The 24,471-nt window shown below is 42.6% G+C and overlaps 1 protein-coding gene across 1 annotated transcript in view; it reads right to left on the bottom strand.

Annotated features, from left to right (window-relative positions):
- Positions 1–24,471, bottom strand: part of SORCS1 (sortilin related VPS10 domain containing receptor 1) — a 630,164-nt gene that overhangs the window by 107,300 nt on the left and 498,393 nt on the right. The window contains exons 9-11 of the mRNA XM_061636065.1: positions 16,297–16,476; positions 4,938–5,084; positions 538–640 (exon numbers count right to left, since the gene is read on the bottom strand). Of these exons, the coding sequence (XP_061492049.1) occupies positions 538–640; positions 4,938–5,084; positions 16,297–16,476 (430 nt within the window). The remainder of the gene's footprint in view (positions 1–537; positions 641–4,937; positions 5,085–16,296; positions 16,477–24,471) is intronic.

Genomic DNA, 24,471 nt, shown 5'->3' with positions numbered 1-24,471 from the left:
TAAAGAAAGCACCACTGAATGAAATGATATCTTAAAGCAAAAGGGAAAAAAAAGAAAATTCAATCCAAAGGCAGGAAAAAAGCCTCCTCCTTTTACTGATCTCAAAATGTCAGTCACTTGGTGACTTAAAACTGTGGTTTTTTGTTTTGGAAATAACCACATGTGGCCAATTTAGTACTTTAAATGAATAATGATGACAAGCACTTATACAACACTTTCAAATGCTATGCTTCATTTACACTATCTGCTTGCAATTGTTACAACAACCGTGTAAGATAAGTCAGTATTATTATCATCCACATACTGATGATGGCGGGGAGGCAGCTGGTGAGAGACAGTGGCTTGCCTCAGGTCCTCTAATGAATACATGACAGAGGTGAGATTTGAAGTAGGGACTTCCTGATTCCCAGCTCAGTCTCTTAGCCATGATTCCACCTTAGCCCTTATTTACAATTTGAAGATTTCAGCTCTCAGGCTCATTTTAAAAAATAATAGGTCATTGCAGACATCTGTATATAGAATTGGAACATTTCCTACCAGAGGCCACAATGATGCCTGGAGCAGTATCCCGACTGGCAATGTTGCCGGAAGTGTACGGATTTTCTGAAACCTTCAGGTGTAGGTGCAGGGAACAGTAGGGCTTGGAAGAAAAAGAGATATTGCATATAAGTTGTAGAGAGAGTAAGACACACTTTCAAGAAACTTCAGAGGAAAACTACATTTTGAAACTGCTGAACTGCAGCTTATCAAAAAGTTGATTTTTATTCATTTGGGTCTGAATAGAGAAATGGTTTTCCATTTAACTACTCAACAAATTACTTAATTTACTCAGCAATCCTAGACTGATTTTGTTACTACCAATTACTGACCCCATGAGAAGTAATTTTGCATAGATTTAACCTCTCATTGAAGTGTCACAAATTATACATTTTTTCTTTTGATTGCCATTTCGCTTCAACCTCTACGTTTTGTTCTCGTTTACACCAATGTGTGTATAGGTACTGAACAACAACTGAGGCTCACAGCCCATGCATCTGATGAAGTGGGATCTAGTTCGCAACAATGTCAATCAGGTGTCAGGCAAAGAGGAAATATGTTCTGACAATGTCCTGCCTGAACAGGTACAACTTTTTTTTTTAATGTGGGCTCTGTGTGAGTAAACCCTGGCAGCTGGATCAGGCAAAAGAGCCACATGATCAACAACCATTAGGTACATCTCCTCATCTACCTGCATCCACTCACTTTTAGGTGGATTGGTACAAAATGGGGAAGGGCTGTAGCTGACAGGTAGATCATCCATTTGCATGCAGAAGGTCCCAGGTTCAATCCCTGGCATCTCCAGGAAGAGCTGGAAATGTCCCCATTCTGAAACCCTGGAGAGCTGCTGCCAGTCAGTGTAGACAATACTGAGCTAGATGGACTAATGGTCTGACTCGCTATAAGGCAGTTTTCAAAATTCTCACTATATTGAAATTAACAGCAAAAAAAACCCCTTTATCTCATGAGTGTTAGACATTGTTTTAAAATTATATGTAAGTTTTGAACAGAAAGAGGTATACAACTCTACGAGTTTTTATCAGTGCCAGCACAAGACTGAAGCAAAAGACGTGATACCTCCCCGCTCAGCATTTTGTGTACAGAAGCTGACCAGACTGGGTTGTCCACCACACCTGAAGGCAGCAGGCTAGCTTATGGGGTGCAGGGCAGCCCACATGGCACACACAGCTTTCTCCTCAAACACCTAACACTGCTCACTGACCATGCCACCTGGCACTGCTTGCTGCCCGCTTAAACAAAAGCAGAGTAATGGATGCATGGTGCCCGCTGAACTGCTTGACCTGATCTGGCTGCCTTTCTGCTTGCTGGCTTAGTCGGGATCTTTCTCAATGGCACTGTCTGTGGTATGTTGGGAGAAGGCGACTAGGTGAATCAACCAGTCAGCTAGCCAAGCTCAACAACAAACAACAAACCTTTATTGTCACCACCAGAAAGTAGGCTCAGGAGACAGGAACAACTCAAAAAAGGAGGCTGCTGCTACTGCTCTCTGCTTCTGCCACCTACAGTGCTGTCTCACTCTGCCAGACAGAACGGTCTGCCTTAGGTTTCATTAAAAGATGCTTTCAAGATTCATAAAGAAAACCCCTCAAACATTGGTATATTCTTCCTTTTTGCAGGGATGTGATTTAAAAAAAAGTAGCAGGCAACACTGATCTTTCTCCCAGCACCATAGCACACAGAAATCTACGTAACTAAATATAATCTGTAGCATGTTAATGCGTGGATGCTGGCAGCGGGTGGTAGGGTGAGGAGAACAGTCAAAGTAAACAATGAAAATAAGGACATTTCCCCTTCACTCTCAAATCCTGGGTTGTAACAGTTTCCAAAGGCTAGCATAATCCTTCAAAGATCAAAACAATCGCAGTGGTTACACATGGAAAAGGCCTACCAATGATACTCCTTAACCTATTATTTACTCAGCTAATGAATACCTGCAAAACTGCTGGAAAGCAGATTACTGTTAAATGCCAATGAGCTTTGTATCAGACGATTCATTCCCCTGCCTGCCCAGTCCAAGGTAAGCCTTCTGGGAGCAAAAGTGTTCTCTGCACTCTTCAGAGTTCATGCCTCTTCAGAGAGGCTGTCAGCCCTGAAAGTCAGTATGTGTGTGGTATCAAAAGGTGAGTGGGATACCAAGTGCTGGGTGGTAGGATGTGAATTCTGTGCTGATGTGACAAAAGGCAAAAAGAAATGGAAAAAAAGAAAAGAAAAGGCAGAAGTGAATGAATGGGCACGTCACTACACAAGAACAATATACCAAACACCATAACAGAAACTGACAGTCTTGGAAGGGTTACACTCTGTAGCAATCCAACTGAGGATGATACAAAGCAATCACAATGGACCTGAAGTGCATCTGCAAACTGAGAAAGTGAGTTTGTGTTCCTTTAATGTGTTATCTATTCTGAAGGGCGAGCTGAGGAACACATTCTCTAAAAACCCAACTAATACTAATCACCACCACCCTGGTATGTTTAGACCATTTGTAAACTAAAGTAATTTACCCAGCCTTGCAATCCAGTGGGATTCTCTCTCTCTCTCTCTCTCAAAACTTTCAGATTATGCTGTTTCAAGATTCCTTTTGTATTTTATCTTTCAAGCACTCAGTGAGATCACTAAGAGATGGAGTACAAGTTCATGCAATTCACCCCTAATTTGCTTTGGTGGTCGCATCACAAACTGGTGAGCTTTTACTGATGTGTTTTGTTCCCTTCCTTCTCTCTGAAGCCTATGGGAATTCTCTGCCCTATCTTCCATGCAATATGATGACCCTGTATGTTGGAGGAAAGCAAGACAGACCATTTCCCCCATATCCTATCCTTTAGAAAGTTAAATTGTGCAAAAGAGAGGTGGTGGGCATCATGGAATTATACCCACCTGCACTGCAATCACAACCCTGTTTAAAGAACTGGATTGTGCTAAGAAAAAGGAAGAAAAGTTCAGTCTACCCTCTCCTTCATAAGTACTCTTGAGGACCACAAGATGGCAGACAAATCCTTATAGGGTGAGGAGAAAAGAAGTGCAGACTAACCACGAAACTTCAGGAGAGATGAAAAGTGGATATGTCAAGGCCGACACATCTCTACAGAATTCATCTTCATCTTACTGATACTACCGTGCTAGGCATTCTGCCATTGATACAATACTCGCAACGTCTGCTGAAAGTAGAGATGCAATGTTACAACACTTGCTCAAGTCATGTATTGTTGTGACCTGTTTAGACTAAAACAGTCCAGTTGTATTTGCCCTTCCTTTCCAGGGTTCGGTGAAATTGTCTAAACCTGTCAACCTAAGGAAGTGCTCTGATAATGCTCCTTTGCTATCGGGTTTGACAGGGAGATTAGAAGTCCAGAGTCGTATGTGTGCATGTGGGTGTGCAAGAGAGCGAGAGTGAGTGAGTAAGCAAGCGAGAGAGAGAAATGGAAAGAAGACTGACTGGTGTGTGCTTGAGTGAGTAGCAATGAATGGATCAGTCTATTTCTGGTCCATGCCAATTTCAGATGTGTTCATAAATCCATTCCACCTTGTTTCCATAATCTTCTATGGAACTGAAATCTATAGAATAAATGTGCCTGACAAGTTTGTATTTAAACACTATTTTATCCCAAAATACATATTTACACACATATTTTATCTCAATGTATTAACTTCTCAGTTCATTTTATTGCAAAAAATGTGCATTTTGTAACTCTTTTGAGCTGAAAACTGTTGCACAAAATTCAAAGGGTGCAGACCAAATAATCGCCTTCCAGTAATTCACAGTGCAAGAGGTGTAAATTAGGTTGGTCCATTTAAACATATGGACCCAATGAAATTCTCCTCCATCCCATGAGTTAGTGAGAGTGGTGGGGGTTTTTGGAGAAAAGGGAAACAGGCATGCAACCTTTTGCGAACTTCATGGACTTCCAGTGTTTCCCTTCCATTTTAAATAGAGGTCTTACAAATCCTCTCTAAAGAAATTCAGATTATGGGATGAGAAACCACACATTTGGCCATAAGATAATTGTGTGAATTTCCACAGATCTGATTAATTGAAGTAAATTATCCTGGGAATATTATTTGCACCCAACACTGGGGTTACCCCCAGGATTTGCTGCCAAAAATAGCTCACTCTCTCAACAGACCTGGCACAAAGTCCAGCCTGTATGGCCAAAAATGAATGCATCAGTGAAAAGATTCATGAAGAGGCATGCTTTTTCCTTTGAGAACCACAAGAATTGGATTCCCTTACCAGAGATGGTCGAAACTTACATAATGAAATTTTCACATAGTAGGTACTATATCGGGGGAGGGACTCTGGTGGAAGATACATTTATTTTTAACAGGCCGTGTCACAAACCACTTTCCTGCTCCAAGCTGTTCCAGAAACCATCACTTACCAGGAGGCAATGAACTGGATTTCCTCTCAGATCCGTGTCTGGGGCCTGTAGCAAGTGCCAGTCTCTGCCTTTATTGTAGGTGATGAAAGTTTTCACTTGGTTGTCAATCTTCTTGTTAGCCAAGAACATTCCCTTTATCCCTGCTACCTAGGAAAAATTGGCATGGCTGAAAAACAGATAAATTTGACACAGATTGTGTGTACATTGTTACCTGTCAAATCCAGTGTTGGGATATGGCATATAGTCTGAGCATGCTCTAAGGTGAAAAATACATCAAAGGCCCCCTTACTAACCACAGGCTGGAAAAGGAGTAAAATGAAACTCCACAGTGGATTCAAAGTTAAGATACTCGAGGGAAGGGTGGGCTTTGATAGTGAAAGTCACAAAACAAATATATATAATGGCTTGGATCCTAAGGTAAGTTAACTTAAGGAAGCCCATGGAATGGAAGTTTCCCATCCTCTTCTGAGGCAGCCTCTGATGTCTCTCTGGATTGTGTAGAGGCTGCTGGCAGAGGCAGAAATTACCCAGTTGAACATGGAACCAAAGAGAAGTAAACTTAAGGCAGGTCACAGTAGAAATGTTTCCCGTAACTTCCACCTCCAGCAGCCCCTGCACCCAATCCCACATTGGTACCCCTGACCCTCTGGAGTGGCTTTTTGGGGGATACAGGTGGCTGCAGGAGGAAGAGAAGATGGAGAATTTGCCTTCCATGAACTTCCTGAAGTTTACTTATCCAAGTCAGTGCAGATTTTAGGATGTAGCCTCTAAAATATAGTAATGATGCAGAAAAAGGAACAGTAGTAATTAACATAGCTCCCTTTCACAGTTGCTACTGTAGTGCAAATCTAGAAATTCCTGTGTGGAAAAAATATGAAGGATTTGAAAGACCAAAAGTTTCAAAAATTGTATTTTTTGGGGGGGCGGGAGGGTTGCACATTCATAATAACTATTTTGCCAGATAAGACTGAAGTTCCAATCTAGTCCACCATATTGTCTTGCAAGGTGGCCAATCAGATGCTTCTAGGAAGTCCACAAGAAGAAAATGAAAGACCTTCCCCTGTGGTTGTTCCCTTCCCTAGCAAAGGAGGCATATTGCCTCTGAACATTTCACCATCGTGAACATGTCACCATCATACTTAATAGCCTTTGATAGACTTGTCCTCCATGAATTTGTGTAACTCCCATTTAAAGCTATAGTTGCCTCCTGCATTGCAGATTCTGTATTGAGCAGGGAGCTGAATTAGATGACCTGCAAGGTACCTTCTAACTCAATGATTCTATGAGGCCAGTGGCAAGGAACACGTGTTGTTCCTATTCTCTCATGTTTCTGTAGAAACAGTCATATCAGCATCTCTCTTAGGTCTAAACTTCAAATTAATGAAATGGAAAGAAAAATAAGTTAAACACCTTCAGAAGAGACACGAAGATGGTTTACAAATTTGAAAAGGACAATTTATTCAGCTCTAAATAAAACTGAACAGGATGCAAGGAGCAACATGAAAAACAGCTTTGCTTTGTTAAACAGGGTGAGCTTTCTCCAAGAGCTGGAAATCAATAGCACAATATCTACAGCAGCATGAGAGACAATCTGTCACTGTGCCAATTGATAGTTTTGCAGTGGGATGAGAGGGGAGGGGAAAAAAACTTTTGTCTTTGAGCAGCGTGTTTCTGATTCCTGCAATATGAACAGCTCCCTAGGCAGGGGAGTACAAGAATTGATACATAATATCACCCATGGGGCCTTTTTCATATCAGTTGTTATTGTTTAATTGGCACCCAGCTGCAAAGTACTATAGCAGCAGGAAAACTTACCTGTATTTCAACTTAGATTGTTAACAACTAGCTCAAGAAGAAACACAAACAGAAGCTGAATGAGAGCACTTCTTGTCTTAACATGTGAAGCAAGCTATGGAGAGACAAAAGATGTACAGTGCAACTGGGATCCCACTGATGTTATAATTTGGAGTGTATTCATGAATGCACAATGGCAGCTGAAAGTTGGGGACCTTTTTTAAAAGTAGGAATGCAAGCTGTAGTTGAAACTAGGGATATGCTAGAATACCCCCCCATTCATATTTGGTACCAAATTTTCCATTAATTCACTTATTCTCTATCGTTGCAGATCAGATATTTATCTAGCAATTTTCCATGGCTATTTTTGGTTGTTGTTTTTTTTAAAAAAACCTGCCTCTAAAATATTGATAAAAGGAAAGATGATTTTATTGATATTTCCTTTCATTTATTGATATTTCCTTTAAAAGAAATATTGGTATTTTTGGAAGGGAAAGAATGGATTGGTAAAAGCAGCAGCTAGTGGACAAAGAACAAACTCAAATCAATACTGGCCTGTTAGGTCGATGGAATGCTTTTGAACCAGCACCAGCAGACGGATTCCATCCCTAGCAGAAACTATCACATGCAAATTACAGTGGTCTGGTGTGTCATTCATTGCTGCTTTAAGAAACTCATGAAACACCAGCATCAGGAGATTCCAAAAGAGAGCAGACACTTTGAGCTTTGCCATAACACATCCAAATTGTTGGTGTTCTAGAATTCATTTATCCATTTATAAGCAAGGGTTACATTAACCGGGCTTCCTTTCACCAACCTCAAAGTTGTTTTCATCAGCAGAGAAGGAAACTAAAATACCAAGCAATATCTGAGTCTTCCACAAGCCCCATTGAAATCAAAGGTGCTCTCTGAATTGTTTGCTATATTCTTGGAAAAAAATCAAAATGTAATGTATAAAAATCTAGCAGGGTGTGGGTTTAAAAGGAAAACCATGTCTCTTCGTTCACACACTAAACCCCTCAAAACTCTGTAACTTTCATTCCTATTATCTTAAGGAAATTGTGCTTTGCTCTCCCCCTCTACCCTCTCTCTGTAGGAGATGTTAGTCATAAAAGACTCAAGAATATTTTATATATAAGGTGAAAAAAGTGTTCTGTATGTATATCACCCTATGAGATACTGTTTGCCATTATGGGATCTGAAAACTATATCTATAATATTTAACATTAACGGTGGATGTGGTTAACTCTGGTAACTGGAATGCACTGGATGAGGTCATAACTAAAGACCAAAAATAAAAGGCCTGAATGACTTGAACATGAATAAAATCATACCAATATTATTATATATAGACAACAGATACAATGGTAGGTTCAGTGATCTTTAACAACAAAATGAAATTCATAACAGTAGCTAAATGACCACCATCCTCAACGTACATAGAATAATGAAACAGCTCAACACTACATTAGCTAGTTGCAAAGAAGGTAGAGCTAATTATAACCCAGGACTGCCATGGTCATCAAAGAGAAGCAGAGAAAGTGTGGTCAAGGGCAGAAAGCCTCATTATACAGAATGACCAGTGTGATTTTCGCATGGCTTGGGGAAGGAGCTCCTCAAATATTGGCAGCAGTCCCATATCCTCCATTATCTCCAACACTTTTTTTTAAAAAAAAAGTGAGGGTTTTTCTGGGGGTTTATCAATTTTATTAGTGCAAATATAACAGAAAAAATATTCAATCGATCGTGAATTAAACATATAAATTAATATAGGTAGTCCATATGTCCAAATAGGTATCCATTCACTTGTTATAAGGAGAAAGTTACCATGTTCGGAACTAGCAGGATTCAGAGAGCAGATCTGAAAACAATGTAATCATGGTCATATTTCCATAGTGGAAAAACCTTAGATAATAAAATCCGAGCAAGAAGCACAATTTCACCCTCGCTCTACAGTTGTTGGCACAGTGTGGTCATAGAGCAGCCTTCCTCAATGTGGCACCATCCAGAAGTTGTTGGACTATAACTTCTATCAGCCCAGCCAGCATGGCTGATGGCTAAGGATGATGGACATTGTAGTTCAACAACTTCTGGGGAGCACCAGGTTGAGAAAGGGTGCTTTAGAGGAACAAAAAGATTTTTTTTAATAACTGTCTTTATTGGATTTTTCATATATACTACAAGATAACACAAACCCCAAAGAACAAAAAACAAATCAAGAAGAACAAAGGGGGCAGATGGGCCAATATGGTATCATACAAATCAATAAAGAATCAAATCAACAGTTCCAAATTTCTGGGGTTGAAGTTGCTGTTGAAGCTGATATTCAGAACACATGAAATAAAAAGATTTTTGACAAACACCCATGCATATTAATGGAACTGTCTCCCCCCGCCACCCCCCTGGCAGTTCAATTACTATTACCTTTTCCCACCCACGCAGGCTCTCATCCCCTCCCTATTTTCTACTTTTTTAAGGAGTAGATTTCCTCCCTCCTGTCTGTCATTTATCTTCATTTACCCTTCAGAACTCATCAGTTACAGCAACCCTGTTGGGAGACTTGCACTGAATGGCTTTCAGCTCACTCCCAGCCAGAACAATCAGACTGAAGGGAACACTTTGTTCCAGCCTTGGTGTCAGCCAATATTCTTTCTATCTCGGCAATCAGCAGATACGACATGACCAGTCTGATCACATCAATTTCAATCCAGACTGCTATGAACTGTCAGCCTAATAATACAGAAGCTTTTCGTTCGATCCATCCTCCTTTCCCCTCTTGGGATGTAGGACACCTTTACATAATGCAGTGAAACCACTCCTCATCCTGATGGTAATAAGAGGCAACAGCCTTTTCAACAACCTGCCAAAGCTGAGAAGGGATTAATAGTGGGTTTCTTTTTGAAGAAAAAAAAAAGAAACCATTCTCAGTGTGATCAGGAAATGGAATGCCTATTCTTCCTCAACCTTGTATGCTTTTAATCATTGGCCATTCAGCTTTCTGGATGGTGGCCTCAAGGTTCTTACCAGTTGAAGATGTTCAGAGTCAAGAGCAAAAATCAAAGTCAATCCACCTAGTGACTTTCACATTCAGAGAGACAGCCCAAGGGCTTCTACGTTTCAAAGGAACTCAACATCTCTACCACATTTTGTTATAGATGGCCAAATGGAAACCTGCATGGTGTCTTACTCCCCCTACACAATTTTATCTGGCTCCTGGTAATTCTAATCAAAGATTGGCAATAGGTTTGCACACAGTCTCACTCCTAAGCAAACATATTTTCAAATTGTAACAGATGGAGAGAGTACATACTTGAACGTTACATTCCCTTTGAATTTTTTATGCAGTTTTTGGGTGCATGTTCTCAGTAACTGAACATTCCTTACTGTTAGGGATGGAAGGATTGTTTTTTGTCTTAAATTCAGTTCTCTACATTTCTGCAGTAATTTGCATTTAAAAAATCCTCTAGAAAATTCTTCACCATTTTAGTGCAAATTACTGCTAATAGTTCAGACTAATGCATACATTTTTTCAAGCAATTTATTTAAATATAATAATAATAATAATAATAATAATAATATTTTATTTATGAGTCGCCTATCTGGCCGAATTAACGGTCACTCTAGGCGACGTACATTTACATATTAAAATACAATAAAAACCAATGAAAACCAAAACAGTAATTAATGTACCTGTATTAAAAACAACCTACCCCAGAGATCCCATAGGCCTGCCTGAACAGCCAGGTCTTCAAGGCCCGGCAGAAACCTATCAGGGAAGGGGCATGGCGAAGATCAAAAGGAAGGGAATTCCAGAGGGTAGGGGCCACAATCGAAAATGCCCTCTCTCTGGTCTGTACCAGCTTCGCTATCTTAACTGGTGGGACCGAGAGAAGGTCTTGTGTGGCTGATCTCGTCAGGTGGCATAATTGGTGCTGCTGGAGGCGCTCCTTCAGATAAACTGGGCCGAAACCGTATAGGGCTTTGAAGGTCAACACCAACACCTTGAATTGGGCCCGGTAAGCAACTGGTAACCAGTGTAGATCTACTAACACCGGAGTGATATGATCACGGCGACGGCTGTTCTTAATCAAATGTGCCACCGCATTCTGTATCAGTTGTAATTTCCGGACCGTTTCCAGGGGTAACCCCACGTAGAGCACATTACAGTAGTCTAAGCAGGAGAAGACCAGGGCATGTATCATCCGTGGGAGCAGATGGGCAGAAAGGTAGGGTTGCAGTCTCCTTATCAGATGTAATTGATACCAAGCTGCCCCGCTCACTGCCGAGACCTGAGCCTCCATGGACAGCCGGGAGTCAAGAATGACCCCGAGGCTGCGGACCTGGTCTTTTAGGGGCAATTTTACCCCATTGAACACCAGGTTTATATCCCCCAACCTGCCCCTGTCTCCCACGGGCAACACCTCGGTCTTGTCGGGATTTAGCTTCAGCCTATTCCTTCCCATCCAATCACTTACGGATTCCAGGCACTTGGAAATGGTGTCCACTGCCAACTCTGGTGAGGACTTAAACGAGAGATAGAGCTGAGTGTCATCTGCATATTGGTGGCACCGCAGCCCAAATCTCCTGATGATGGCCCCCAACGGCTTTACATAGATGTTGAATAGCATGGGGGAGAGGATAGAACCATGTGGCACTCCACAATTGAGAGGCCAAGGGTCTGAAACTTCATACCCCAATGCCACCCGTTGGTGCCTGTCTGAGAGATAGGAACGGAGCCACCATAAAACAGTGCCCCCATCCCTAATCCCTCCAGGCGATCTAAAAGGGTACCGTGGTCAACGGTATCGAAAGCCGCTGAGAGATCCAGGAGGACGAGGAAGGTGAATTCTCCCCTATCCAACGCCCTCCTCATATCATCCACCAGGGCGACCAAGGCTGTTTCCTTTCCATGTCCAGTCCTGAAACCCGATTGGAATGGATCTAAATAATCTGCTTCATCCAAGTGTGTCTGTAACTGTTTAGCCACCACTCGCTCAATCACCTTGCCCAGAAGTGGTAAATTAGAGACAGGGCGAAAGTTATTCAACTCTTGGGGATCCAAGGAGGACTTTTTCAGGATGGGCTTTATAACTGCCTCCTTGAAGGCTAATGGCATTGCACCATCTTCCAAGGATGCATTTACTATTGTCTTGATCCCTTCGCTCAGTCTCTCTTTGCAGCTCATAATGAGCCACGAGGGGCAAGGATCCAACAGACAGGTGGTTGGCTTCACAGTAGAGAGCACCTTGTCCACTTCCTCAGAGGGAAGAGGCTGAAACCGATCTCACCGTACCGGAATGCAACTGGCCGGCTCTGGCTCACTGCCTGTATCCACGGCGCACAGAATCATGCTCTTCAGGCGCTCGATTTTATCGGCAAAGTGTTTAGCAAATGTGTCACAGGAGGCTTTAGAATGCTCCATGGGTTCCTGAACAACTGGACCGACGAGATTTCGGACCACTTGGAACAACCTCCTGGGACAGCACTCTGCGGACGCAATAGAGACAGCAAAGAATTCCTTCTTTGTTGCCCTTGTTGCCACCTGGTAGGCAGCTATTGCTGCTCTAACCAGTGTCCGATCGTCTTCAGAGCTAGATTTCTGCCACCGGCGCTCTACTCGTCTCACCTCCTGTCTCAGACCCCGGAGCCGTGGTGTATACCAGGGTGCTATCTGAGCTCTGTTCAGGGGGACAGGATGTTTTGGAGCCACCCGGTCTACTGCCCTCGTGATCTCCTTATTCCACTCCATCACCAGGGTTTCGACTGGGTGGCCTTCAGCCGGCTCCAAATCTCCCAGCGCATTCAGGAATCCTTTAGGATCCATCAGGCGTCTGGGGCGGACCATCTGAATAGGTCCTTGTCCCCTGCAGAGGGTGTGTGGCATTGAGAGGTCCATATTCACCAGGTAGTGATCTGACTATGACAGGGGGTTAGAAGAAACAGCCCCCATTTTCAGAGCACTTCCCTCCCCTCCCGAGACAAACACAAGGTCAAGAGCATGACCGGTTACATGGGTGGGCCCCATATTACTAAGGTGCAGTTCCCAGGAAGTCATGGTTTCCATGAAATCCCAAGGGGCTCCAGTGAGGACGGTCTCAGCGTGCACGTTGAAGTCCCCCAAAACCAATAGGTTGGGGGAGAGCATTCGTACACCCGAGACCACCTCGAGCACCTCGGTCAAGGAGTCTGCTGTGCTGTGGGGTGGGCGGTACACAAGTAGAACCCCTAAACTGCCCTTTGGGCCCAACCTCCAGTACACGCAGTCAACAAACTTGGTCTTATGGAGGGGAGGCCTGGCAAAGACCAAGGACCCTCGATAGATGACTGCCACTCCCCCTCCCTGCCTACCAGCCCTCGGCTGCTGCGCGCATTGGAAACCGGCTGGACACATGGCCTCAAGCTTGGGAGCTGAGGCCTCATCCAGCCAGGTCTCCATAATACACACCAGTTCTGCGTTCTCATCCAGGATCATATCATGGATGAGCGTTGTTTTCTGTACCACAGACCTGGCATTACACAACAGCAGTCGAAGGTCGGATGGAGTCCTGCGTCCCCCAGTTGTCTTCTGGTGATGGACAGGCCCGGAACAGGGGATAGATATTATGCATCTATCCCATGTTCCCCTAAACTGGCGTGGCCCGCCACCCGCACCTTTCCAGGAACTGCCGCCTAGCCTTTTAATATAAAACAATTTTGTATGTTATTTTTATTAATTTATTCATTTTATGCACACTTCCCCTAATATATGTATGTTCATAGAATTGTTTGTTTGGAGAACTGCATTGCAAAATTCAGAAAAGTGCAAATTTCAATTAATGGCTGTGTTTCGTTTCTCATATTGTTTCAGAAAGTGTGAATTGGATAGATTCAGCAATTTGAATTGGTTCACATTTAGCTTCCCCATCTCTGCTTACTTCTAGGTGGCTTGGCTGTCCACATAAAGGTCAATCGTCTGTGGAAAAATGCAGGCAAGCCCACAACTGTTGTCTAAAGAAGGGAGTGTTCAGCTAGAATTCTGCGCATGGCCTGGGGTTATGTGCTTATTTTGGCATTGCTCTAAGCAATGAGTGTGGCATCACTGCAGGGAATAGAGGAAGCTTCAGTAGTTCAGTGTAAGCATGCTCCCATCAGGGGAATCCCCTGTTTTTACCACCAAATGTCCTCTCCATAGTAGATGACATACAGAGGAATTTCCTTGCAATACCCGGTATGCATAATGGATTGTGAAAGTGCAAGCCTAATTAGTCCTCAGAATTTTTATCACATGTAATGTAAGTAGACACCTTTATTTAGCTTTTATTAACCCAGGACAGTAATGGAGGCAGCCTTCAGCATGCACCATCCAACAGTAATTTGATTCAGTCTAGGCATCTCAGACACCTAGTGGTTAGTTCTGATTGGGAGACCCTTTGTGACCTCCTGGCCATTCCCCAGGGGAAAAATTCCATTGTTGTGTTGACTGACAGACCTATGGTCTTATCATATAATGACCTTCTTCTGTGCAGCCCCATCCTTAACAAAATCACTCTTTGTTTTGGAGCTACCGCCCATCAGCAAGTGTCTTTTCTATAACTGGGTATCTCTCAGTCCCTATTTTGTTCAGTCTTCTGCCCGAGAGACTGCTCTACTTTGTCCACCTTTTTGGAATCCTCCAAGGGGATGCTCAAAGCTGTCCCCCCCCCCCAAGCCTGCTCTAATCCCGAAGATGCCTGCAGGAGCCAGACTTCTTCTTCAGCCTATCCTGACCCTTAGCCTTGTCTCCTCTTCTTTCTGGAATTGCTGCCAGAGAGATCCCTGAACCGAGCTGTGATCATGCAACTCAGGTCATGGTGAAACTCTGGACACTGCTTCTCTTTACTGCCCCTTCCTTGGAGCATGCAGTTCTTAGTGTTTCATATCTCCTTCAGACCTTGGGTCAGTCACTACCTCTCAGCCTCAGAGGAAGGCAATGGTAAACCTCCTCTGAATACCGCTTACCATGAAAACCCTATTCATAGGGTCGCCATAAGTTGGAATCGACTTGAAAGCAGTCCATTTCCATTTCTCCCCCTACTCTACCTTTCTCGTTTCCTTAATCTTGATATCTGCAAAGCCCAGTCATTTGCATTCAAGCTTTCTCTCCAGTTCATTTAGGCCTTCACTACACTCTGCCTGGTTCCCCAGCACCCCGCCCCCCTACTCCATATAAGGCCATCTCTCCATCTAGCTATATTTGCAATAGGAGCTGTTTAAGCTTACAGTCCAAGCAACATGGGTTTGGCCAGCCTGTGTAACTTGTAACAGCTAACCATTTACTAATTTATTCTTTTTGTACTGACATTTTGCTCACTGCCTGCCATTTCGAGTAAATAAACGCTAACCACAATAATTGTGTGGTTTTTGTTAAATTTACCTAAGTAAACCAAGCAATATTGACATTTCTAAAATAATTGTGTCTTTCTCAATAACCAACAGTTCTCTCCAGTAAAAGATCCCTAAAGTTATAGTTCCATGAATATGTGTATAAGATACAGGTGGTCTTCCACAAAAGAGTTCAAACAAAAGCCCTCCACGGATGACATTTTTCTATGCTTTGTGGTGGGCATTGTGAGAATTGGCCTTGCACCCTTGGTGGACTCAGTTTCTATGTGTTGGAATAAATATAAGCTCATGAGCCTATGTGAATAGATGTAGGTGTGTATAGATGTATGAGCAGACCTGGTGACAACCTATTATAGAGGATCCTGGTTCAGTAAACAGGCTTTGAGACAGGCACAGCAGAAAACATGCTTTGCGGGCAAGAGCTTCCACATTCAGTTTCTGGCATCTTCAATTAAAAGAACAGATAACAGATGACATAAAAGACCCCTCTTCTCCTAAGCTCTTACAGAGTTGCTGCCAGTTTGAGTAAACTGCATTGAGCAAGACAGTTTGACTGAGTGCAAAGGGAGCTTGGTGTGTTCAAAGATCAGCCTACATGCATTGCTTCCCACCTCCCCATGCTACTAGAAGCCAGCAGTTTCTGGTTCACTTTCATAATGCTTTAACCTTCCAACAACATGAAAGTGGACTCAGTGTGGGTATTCTGTTTTTTGTTTAATTTGCACATTAAAATCCTAATAAAATCGCTATCAAAACAGCCTAACTCCTCAAAGTGACCCCCACCCAGGTCATTCAATGCTTCCAAAAGTGCTCAGCTTCATACTTTGATGAACTTTTATAGGGAATAAGTTTTATGAATGAACTGTAGAACAGGCATTGAGAACTTAGATTGGTAAGAACACACTCTTTTTCAGTGTTAAAGATTTCAACAGGATATGGTTGCTATTCAGCCCAAGTTGTTTAGGGTTTTGTAAATCAAAATCAGCATCTTAGGTTATGCAATGAAGACAATGGTTAACCATTCACTGAAGGTGAGTGTATCCCTTGTATGATATGCTCCTGATGTGTCTACCTCTTGTGAGAGAGATATCACATTCTACACTCACAGAGACTCCCTTCTACAGATCAAGGGCATCCCAGCTTTTGTTAGGAATTTTCTTGTCTGAAAAAACATGAGATGAGAAGATGCCCTATTGTCACATACCTCATAGAGGTCTATCATCACATTGCCCTCCAGGTCTCGGCTGCTCTTGACATTTTCCAAAGCCAGGGTAAAGTAGATCCCTCGGGTATCAGAGATGTAAAGATTGTATGTATCATTCTGGTTCCATTCCTGGACTGCAGCAAATACCTGATTCTCATCAGTGCTGATGACATGCATGTCCTGGGGGAGAAAGCACAAAGAAGCATTATTGTTGGGAGTCTCATTTGTCCCTGCTCCAAGGACAAGGCAGGGTAAGTCTTTTGGAGAAAGACAAGAGATTCATTATGGAGTCTAATCAGAAACCAAAGCCAATCTACTTGCATGTGCACACACATATTTTACACATTCTCTCTTCTGCAAATATATGCAGAGCAATAATGAATGGAAGACATTAAATGAACATTTACACTGGTGACAGTATGTACAGTAGCAATGGAGGATGAGTATGTTTGTTATAGGAAATGTAGAATATTAATTCCTTTTTGTGTTTGACATGGTGAGAAAATTCTACAGTTAGGACTCACTGGGTAATATGGAAAAGGAAATGCCATAGGGCAGGGGTTCTCAAACTTTCTATTCCCAGGGCCCACTTGAGAAGGGGTACAGTCACAAATTGGTGGTGCAGGAGCAGATCCAGTAACAAAATGGTGGCAGATGGAAGTAGAAACTGGTATAATCAGCTGGCAATTACTGACATTATTTTCTTTTGGCATCTAATGCCTTTCTGGAGACGGCTAACGTTGATGACACAGTGATTTTCCTGTAGAAAGGAGTTCCATACTTCAACTTTCCAAAAGTTAAAAAGGAGACATTGCCCCTGGAGGTATTCTAACAAATCCTCCTAAGATTAGGTAGAATTTGTTGATCCAGAGGCTCTAAAGTGCATAAGTCTTTTTAAAATTATTTTAAACACACACCCCATGCCTCTTAAAGTATTATTACTAATCTCGTCTGTTTACTTCTCTCCTTCCCCTTTCACAGTTGATATGAACTTATCCCCACCTGCAAATTGCCAGTTTTCTCCATCCCTCCTCTCTGATCCTTTTACTTTCACCTGCTCTTCCTATAATGGGTTCCCTTTTTTTATCCCTGTCTTCTCTAGTCCCAGTTTATTAATACAGCTTTTGAAATAGATGGACCTTGTATCTTTCTCTGTCCTCCGCCCACCCCCATTTCCTGCAATGCCCACTCTGGCTCTTTCCCCTCAGTGGAGTGAGGAGAGGCTTCCTGGCTCAGCAGGAGACTGCTCAGAAAGAAAGGATGACTGGGGTGTGGGAATGTGAGTGTGAGAAATGGAGGAGCCAGAAGATTCTATAGCAGCCCTGGAAGCTTCTTCTTTTCCTTTCCCTCAGTAGAGCTATCCCTTCTGCTTCCCTTTTTCCTGCTCTCTCTTTTTCTTCTCACACACTCGGCTGACTGCATTGTTCATGTCCCATTCTTTCCTTTCTCCCACTCCAACTTTGCATGCTACAGCTTCACTCTCTAGCCACACCCTGGTCCCATGCATGCCCATGTACTGTGCACGTGAGGATCTGCTGCCACTAGTGTCCATTCATCCAAAAGGCTACTACATAACCAAGGCTGCAGTGCTAAGGCCCATCTGAAAATGGTCTGAGGCTCACTGATCGTCCCCAGCCCACAGTTTGAGAAATGCTGCAGTCTAGTAGACCATGTGCTTGCCCCTGTAATATTCCACACTCAAACTTAGTTTTGTAGGGAAAGGGACCCTATGCATCATTCAAGGTAAATTCATTCAAGGTAGGGTTTAAAAAATAAATAAATCTGACACTGAGACATCCACTTTCCAAATTGGACACAATGAAGCTTCCTTCTGAATACAATATAGGATTGGGTTTCACATGACCAAGTCGCTATGAAATCTGTAAATCCTGCATTGTTAATATTTGATGTACTTGAGGTTTCCTTAAATGTTTGTGTTTCCAAGCTCCTTGTAAAAAAATTTATATTTGCTGTTAAAATCTAAGCAACTGTTTTGCTGCTTCAGTCTGCTATTGGTTATGCTGATACTTGTAAATAATATTTTTCTTCTGCTATTGCATCTCATAAAGATTCATGCAAAAAAGCCTGAAAACTAATCCCATGGTATATTTTGCTATATTCCAAGACATAAACTTGTGTCCTCATTGTCTAATTCAGTAGTTCCCAACCTGAATGAGTATGGGACCCCCTTTGTAAGCTCAAAAATGTTCATGATTGAAAAAATGGCGTAGGGCAAAATCACATTTCCAAATATCCCTTTCCATACAAAGCTCCCTACAGACAGGGAGGTGTTGCTTTCTTTCTGCAAAGGTCCAATCAAATTGGGATCCCCCTCTACCCAACAGTCTGAAGATGTACAGTCCTGTCTCTTAACACTAGTGGGTTACAGTGTTGGGCTAAGATCCAGATTCAAATCCCCACCCAGCCATGAAGCCCACTGGGTGACCGTGGGCCAGACACAGCCTCTCAGCCTGACTTATCTCACAGGGTTGGTGTAAGGATAAAATGGAAGGTGGGGAGAACCATGTGCACCACCTTGAGCAACCTCGAGAAAAGGTGGGATATAAATGCAATAATAAATAAATAAATTTACAATTCAGCTGCAGCTCCAGCCTCAGACAACCTGCTGAGCTTTTTTAAAATCATCATCATCATCATCATGAAGCAGCAGTGGGGTAGTGGTGGGGATGCTAGATTGTGAAAAGGGTGGACAGATTGAGGTAAGGGGGAGTTAGTGCTTTTAGGCCTTGGGATGATCATCAGAACTGGTGACTTGGTTAGCGTACAGTTGGGGAATGAGAATGGAGCAGACGACAGATCAGCGCATGCACGCACACCAACACACCTGCCCCTCGTGCAAGCATCTGCAGCCATGCATGCTTTTGGGTATGTGGGAGGGAGGAAGACCTCAACTGCTGCAGCATCTTGGAGGAAGAGGTTGGGAGGGGTGGAATGTAGGTGGAAGAAAGGAGGGACACTGGCACACACACTTAGCCTTAGAGATGGGGGGCAAGCAAGTCCTGAGCTTCCTCACTGCTCCTTGGCTCCATCTGGGCTGAAGGTAAGACATGGGTGGCCTCGCAAATAAGAATAATTTTTAAAAGTGTCAGCAAAGCAGGAGTCAAGAAAGGCAGGCAGGCTGTCAGGAAGAAAGGGGGAAAGCAGCCTTTCTTTGCTGCCTTGTTTCTTTTTGCTTCACAAAAAGCCCTCTCCTCTCATTCTGAGTTAGGGCGTCATCAGCAGCAGCAGTGCAAGGAGAGGGGAGTCAGGATAGTAATCTCCTCTTCTTCCTGGTAGCACCTCCCTGAGCCTCCTTTGGGATCTGCCATGTGTGGTATAGGCAGATGCCTGCCCTTAGTGTGCCTGAAAGATGCTCTGGTACTTCAGCGAAGTCCTCCCCTCTCGTTTGGAGCAAGGGGGAGGTGTCATCTGCAGTGGCAATGGAGAGCAGACAGCTTCCAAGTAGTGAAGACGTTTTAAAAAATAACAAATAATTCATTTCTTTACTGTTCACGGCCCCCTCTGGATTACTTTGCAGCCCTCAGGTTGGGAATCACTGGTCTAATTAATACATATCTGTGTTTTAATACAGGTAATCTTAACCCATTTTTCTAGCACTTAAAGAATTAGCAAATAAATGATGACTAAAAATTGTAATTAAAATCTTGTTATAGAACAATGAATGTTCTATAACACTGGGGGGGAAAAGACTTGTACTGGTGAACTAGATCCCACAAAGCTGTTTATCTACATTTACTGATATCCAAACGTCTATCAGATACATCAAAGACCCCACAAAGCTGTTTATCTACATTTACTGATTTCCAAATGTCTATCAGATATATCAATTAGTTACGCAGTCATCTATTCCAGCTATAGGATTAAGACAGCAGAGTTCTCAGGTGAGTGGGCATCGCTTCCAGGCAGGCACCTCTTGTTAGAAATTCCCTGCTAGACTTTGCCTCCACAATCTACTTTTCACTGATAGCCTTCCACTTGGAATCCAGCTTGGCTTGAGCAGATGCCATTGTCTGGCCCAGGAATAGCCAATCTGCTGTTTTCAAAATAGTTATCTGTTTATACAAAGTATGGAGACTGCAATGAAAAAGGCAGAGGCAGACAGCTTCATAGGAATTACAGTTCAGTACTCGCAACTTGCAGATAACTGGACTGTTCCTTTCACTCTATATTTAGACAGGGAATACTTTCTCCCCATTCTTTATTCAGTCTATATATTACTAGGCTGAGGAATTGTCAGCAAACTTGTCATCTGCAACAAATACCACTCAGATGCACCACATAATGTGGCCCTTATTCTTTCTGTCAGACGCAGTAATTCACCTGTTATTTCTGCTGGGTAAATCATACCATGAAACAATATTCCCACTGACACGAAGAAGCTCGATACAGCGGGATGGAGAGGGAAGCTCTATCACCATTTTTTCCCAAGGAAAATAACACACATCTTGCCTTGTGAAAGAAGAGCAGGGAACGGTCTCTTCCAATTAGTAAATGCCTCCCTGACATTGGCTGTGACGCCGTTCCTATATATCTGCCTACAAAAACATCACAAGACAAGTCTTCATAATTCCCCAGTCTACAGCATTGCAGGACAGACAGCATTAACATGCAGTCCATCTGCCTGGCCTTTATGCCTTTGCAAAAAGCAATATTATGCATGCGTGTTTGATTGGGTGACTGCAGAGGGCTAAAGGTCAATGATTTCTGAATTGCCAACATGCTGAAAGTGCCCTTTTCTCAGTTGATCAGGGGATCCTTGCCTTTTGGCAGAAATGCAATATCTGATTTATAATTTTGATTGTAGATACTGTCACCTAATTTTAAGAGCCTATATCTTTTTGAATGTGTGGGTTTTCCTCCCAGTTCTATAGGATGCTTGGTTCTGTTTTCCTGATAACTCATTGGTTAAAAATGAATGAGGAGCACAGATTCTTTCTGTCATCACAGAACCTGGAACCCTATAAATGATTGGCCAGGATAACAAAGGTCAGACAGATAAGATATGGCACAGGCTGAAGACTAAAATTGCAAAATTATCCAACAAGGATGAATGGGCATGGATGATAGTAAAGAAAGAAAAGTGTTAAGAATGAAATTGTGTCTTATTGTACTTTGTTTTAAGAACATACTCTGTCTCAATCTTTCACATCACTACCTAGGTAGAGCTAATTATATCTGGGTGAGTGGGAGGCTCTGTAAACAATGCGTAACTTTAAAAAAAAATCCTGTAAATGAAAACAATTTTTTCACATCATTTTCAGATGAATGCCTACATTTTCAATTTCAAGCTATAGTTTCATGTTATGATTTTACAGTAGTTATGATTTTACAACATCCTACCAAGATTTCCACTCCAAGCAGAATGGCAATGGAGGACCAGTTATCTATCTATCATTACAAAGCAGTTTCTGAATTTTGTAGCTGCAGGAGAATGTTGGCCACACTGATACCCAGCACAAGCTGAGAAAACACACTTGAATGCACCCCACAGTCTTGTGCAATATGCAAGAGTTTCACAGCAGCTACACTTATATAGAAGGGTTCTCTGAGATTAGGAAGAGTGGACATCACTTGTCCTCAGGAATAGCTTGTGAGGGAGCAAATACTTCACACACTACTCTAATAAGTGTGCTTAATCAATGTGCCAGAAGATATCTCTCTCTCTCTATAAAGAAGCTGCATCCAAAGACAATGATAGATTCCAACCCCTGGTTGATCGTCCTTTCACCCAGCTAAAGTGCCTAATGTTACATCAACCCTGGAAAAAGAGGCATGCGAATTGCCTTATAACCAGCCATTAACAACAGCAGCAGCAATCTATAAAGTGCCCAAAAAGCAAAGCACTGCACACTAGGCCATCCTAGATCCTGGATTTACCTTTTGTACACCGCCCTGAGAGCTAGAAAGCTATAGGGCAGTTTAGAAATCTAATAAAATAAAAATAAAATAAATAAAAAATAAAGTTCCATGTGTAAGGCAGTGCAGTCACTAGTAAACATTTTCAAACTTACTAACATCCATCAAAGTTTATGGGAAGAGGCTCACCTCAGACATTAAAATTAGAGCTCAGAGTTAAAATTAAGTATCTTATATTTTTCATCTACCCATCTCCCATCTACTCATTTTGCATCTCTAAAATTCATGATTAAATTGTGTACTTGGTGGTTGGTGGCAACAGAACCATAACTATAAGGCCACCTTAGCAAATGCTGCGCTGCAGAAGGACAATGTCAAACATACAATGTTTGGAAATTATACAGATGACTGCTTTAATGATGGACCACTGGTCCACACAGGTCTACTGGATTTATTCATTTTTCTTTTAAACTTCTCTTGAATTGTGCTTGTGCTATTTGTATTATTTGTCGTAAGTATGGTTTGACAGTAAATTGATTTGTCTGATCAATGTTCCTTGACAAATTCCAGATGCTAGCTTTCTCCAGTGGTCACAGTGCTTTTGAAGGTGTCAGGAACACTCACAAAGCAATATGCCAGAGACTAAAAATGCCAATCCTTATCCTGATCAGTATTAGTTCAAATATATTAGCAGAAAATTAGTAACAATATTGAAAAACCATGTATAATAGCTCCAAATTGATAAATCCTAGACCTGTGCTTGCAAGCACAGGGCACTGTTGTGGGGCGGTGCATGGCCCCAGGCAGCAACAGGTGGGGAGATTCAACCTCCTGCCCATGGTCCAGCTTTTGCTGGACTGCCTGTAGTCGCGGGTGATCCCACAAGACCTCTAGGAAGGGCAGAGTCAGGCCTTTAAGAGGCTTTGGCCATGCTGCTGCCAACCTGTTTCTTTGCATGCCACCTTCCCCACCCACCTGCCCTCAGTTTTAGTGGATCACTGAGCTTTTCTTTAAAGGGTCACTGGTTGACAGGGCTGAACAGGAATTTTCCTCTGAATCAAGTTGGTTTTTTGCCTGTCCCTCAGTGATTGGTTCACAATTGTTAGGTGTCCATATGCTTCTGTCCCAACTTAAGGAGGAAATGGCATTGGGCAGGATCAAACATAAGGGGAAACCCTATAAGGGGTCTATTGAGGATATAGGTTGGGCAGTATTCCTAGCTTGGGAGAGACTGGGCCTCATCTAGCTTGCACCCACCCCCAATGGTTGACCAATGGGATTACAAGTGCATTGGCTTGCACCATACTTGGGGTCTAACACAGGCCAACACTCAAGGGTGATTCCCCAACTGCTAGTTGGGTGGACAAACATTCCTTTAGCATGGGCGGTTGTAATAAAGCCAATCTTTGCCCTAGTGGCATGCCAAACCCACTTACTGTGATCCAATAAGGTTCTGGTCCATTTTCACCCATACGTCATTGTTGGCTGTTTTATTCCTGTTGCTGATGAGGGGACGCATAAAGCATCTCCCTCACATCCTGCTCCTCTTCTGTGAGATTTGGAGATTACTTCAATGCCTATATTGGCTGTTGCTCAGAACCTGTTGCCTACAATCATTCTTGCTACTGCTGCATCAAAGGCACAGAATTTCACCACTTCCTTTCATCTAAAGAAGTAGAAACATCAATGTGGGGATCTAGTGATCAAGCTACTTTGTCTGGGTACAAGAATTCCACAAGATACTATGGTCTTTAAGAAAGCTTTACACACCATTGATTTTATTTGGGCAAAGTAATTGAGTTGAAAGATTAAAGACTCTCTAGTCATAAAGGACCTTGCTCGTTTCATTTCCTTTTGACTGTGCCACACTTTGTTCATTTTTAATAAAGGCATCCACCTGCTTTGATAACAGCATCCTGAACATGCCTTCCCCACGGTAGCTCTCTGCATACAGATTTAACTGTTCATCCTTTGAAGATGCTGCAGGATTGTAATGAAGCACCTTGTTGCCTTAAATATCACCCTGTAGGTGGATTCAACAACATCTGCTTCTTGTGCCGGGTGACAGAGAAGGCCTCTTGGGGCTTGTTAAGGCAAGTGACATCCTACATCAGAGGAAGTTTCTTGGGAAATATTTAATATGAGCTATTTCTACAAGGAATGAGAGAAGTTAATACATGCTCTGTCCAATAAGTGGGAATACATCCTTAAAGATATATCCAGGCCACATTCCACAATTTGTTCCACAATTATAAATGGTCATGGTTGCCCCCAAAGAATCCTGGGTAGTTTGTGAAG

The sequence above is a fragment of the Rhineura floridana genome, chromosome 7 (assembly GCF_030035675.1).
Source record: "Rhineura floridana isolate rRhiFlo1 chromosome 7, rRhiFlo1.hap2, whole genome shotgun sequence".
Lineage (NCBI taxonomy): Eukaryota > Metazoa > Chordata > Lepidosauria > Squamata > Rhineuridae > Rhineura > Rhineura floridana.
The sequence above is the reverse complement of the archived record's forward strand: the minus strand, read 5'-3'. Positions and strand labels throughout refer to the sequence as shown.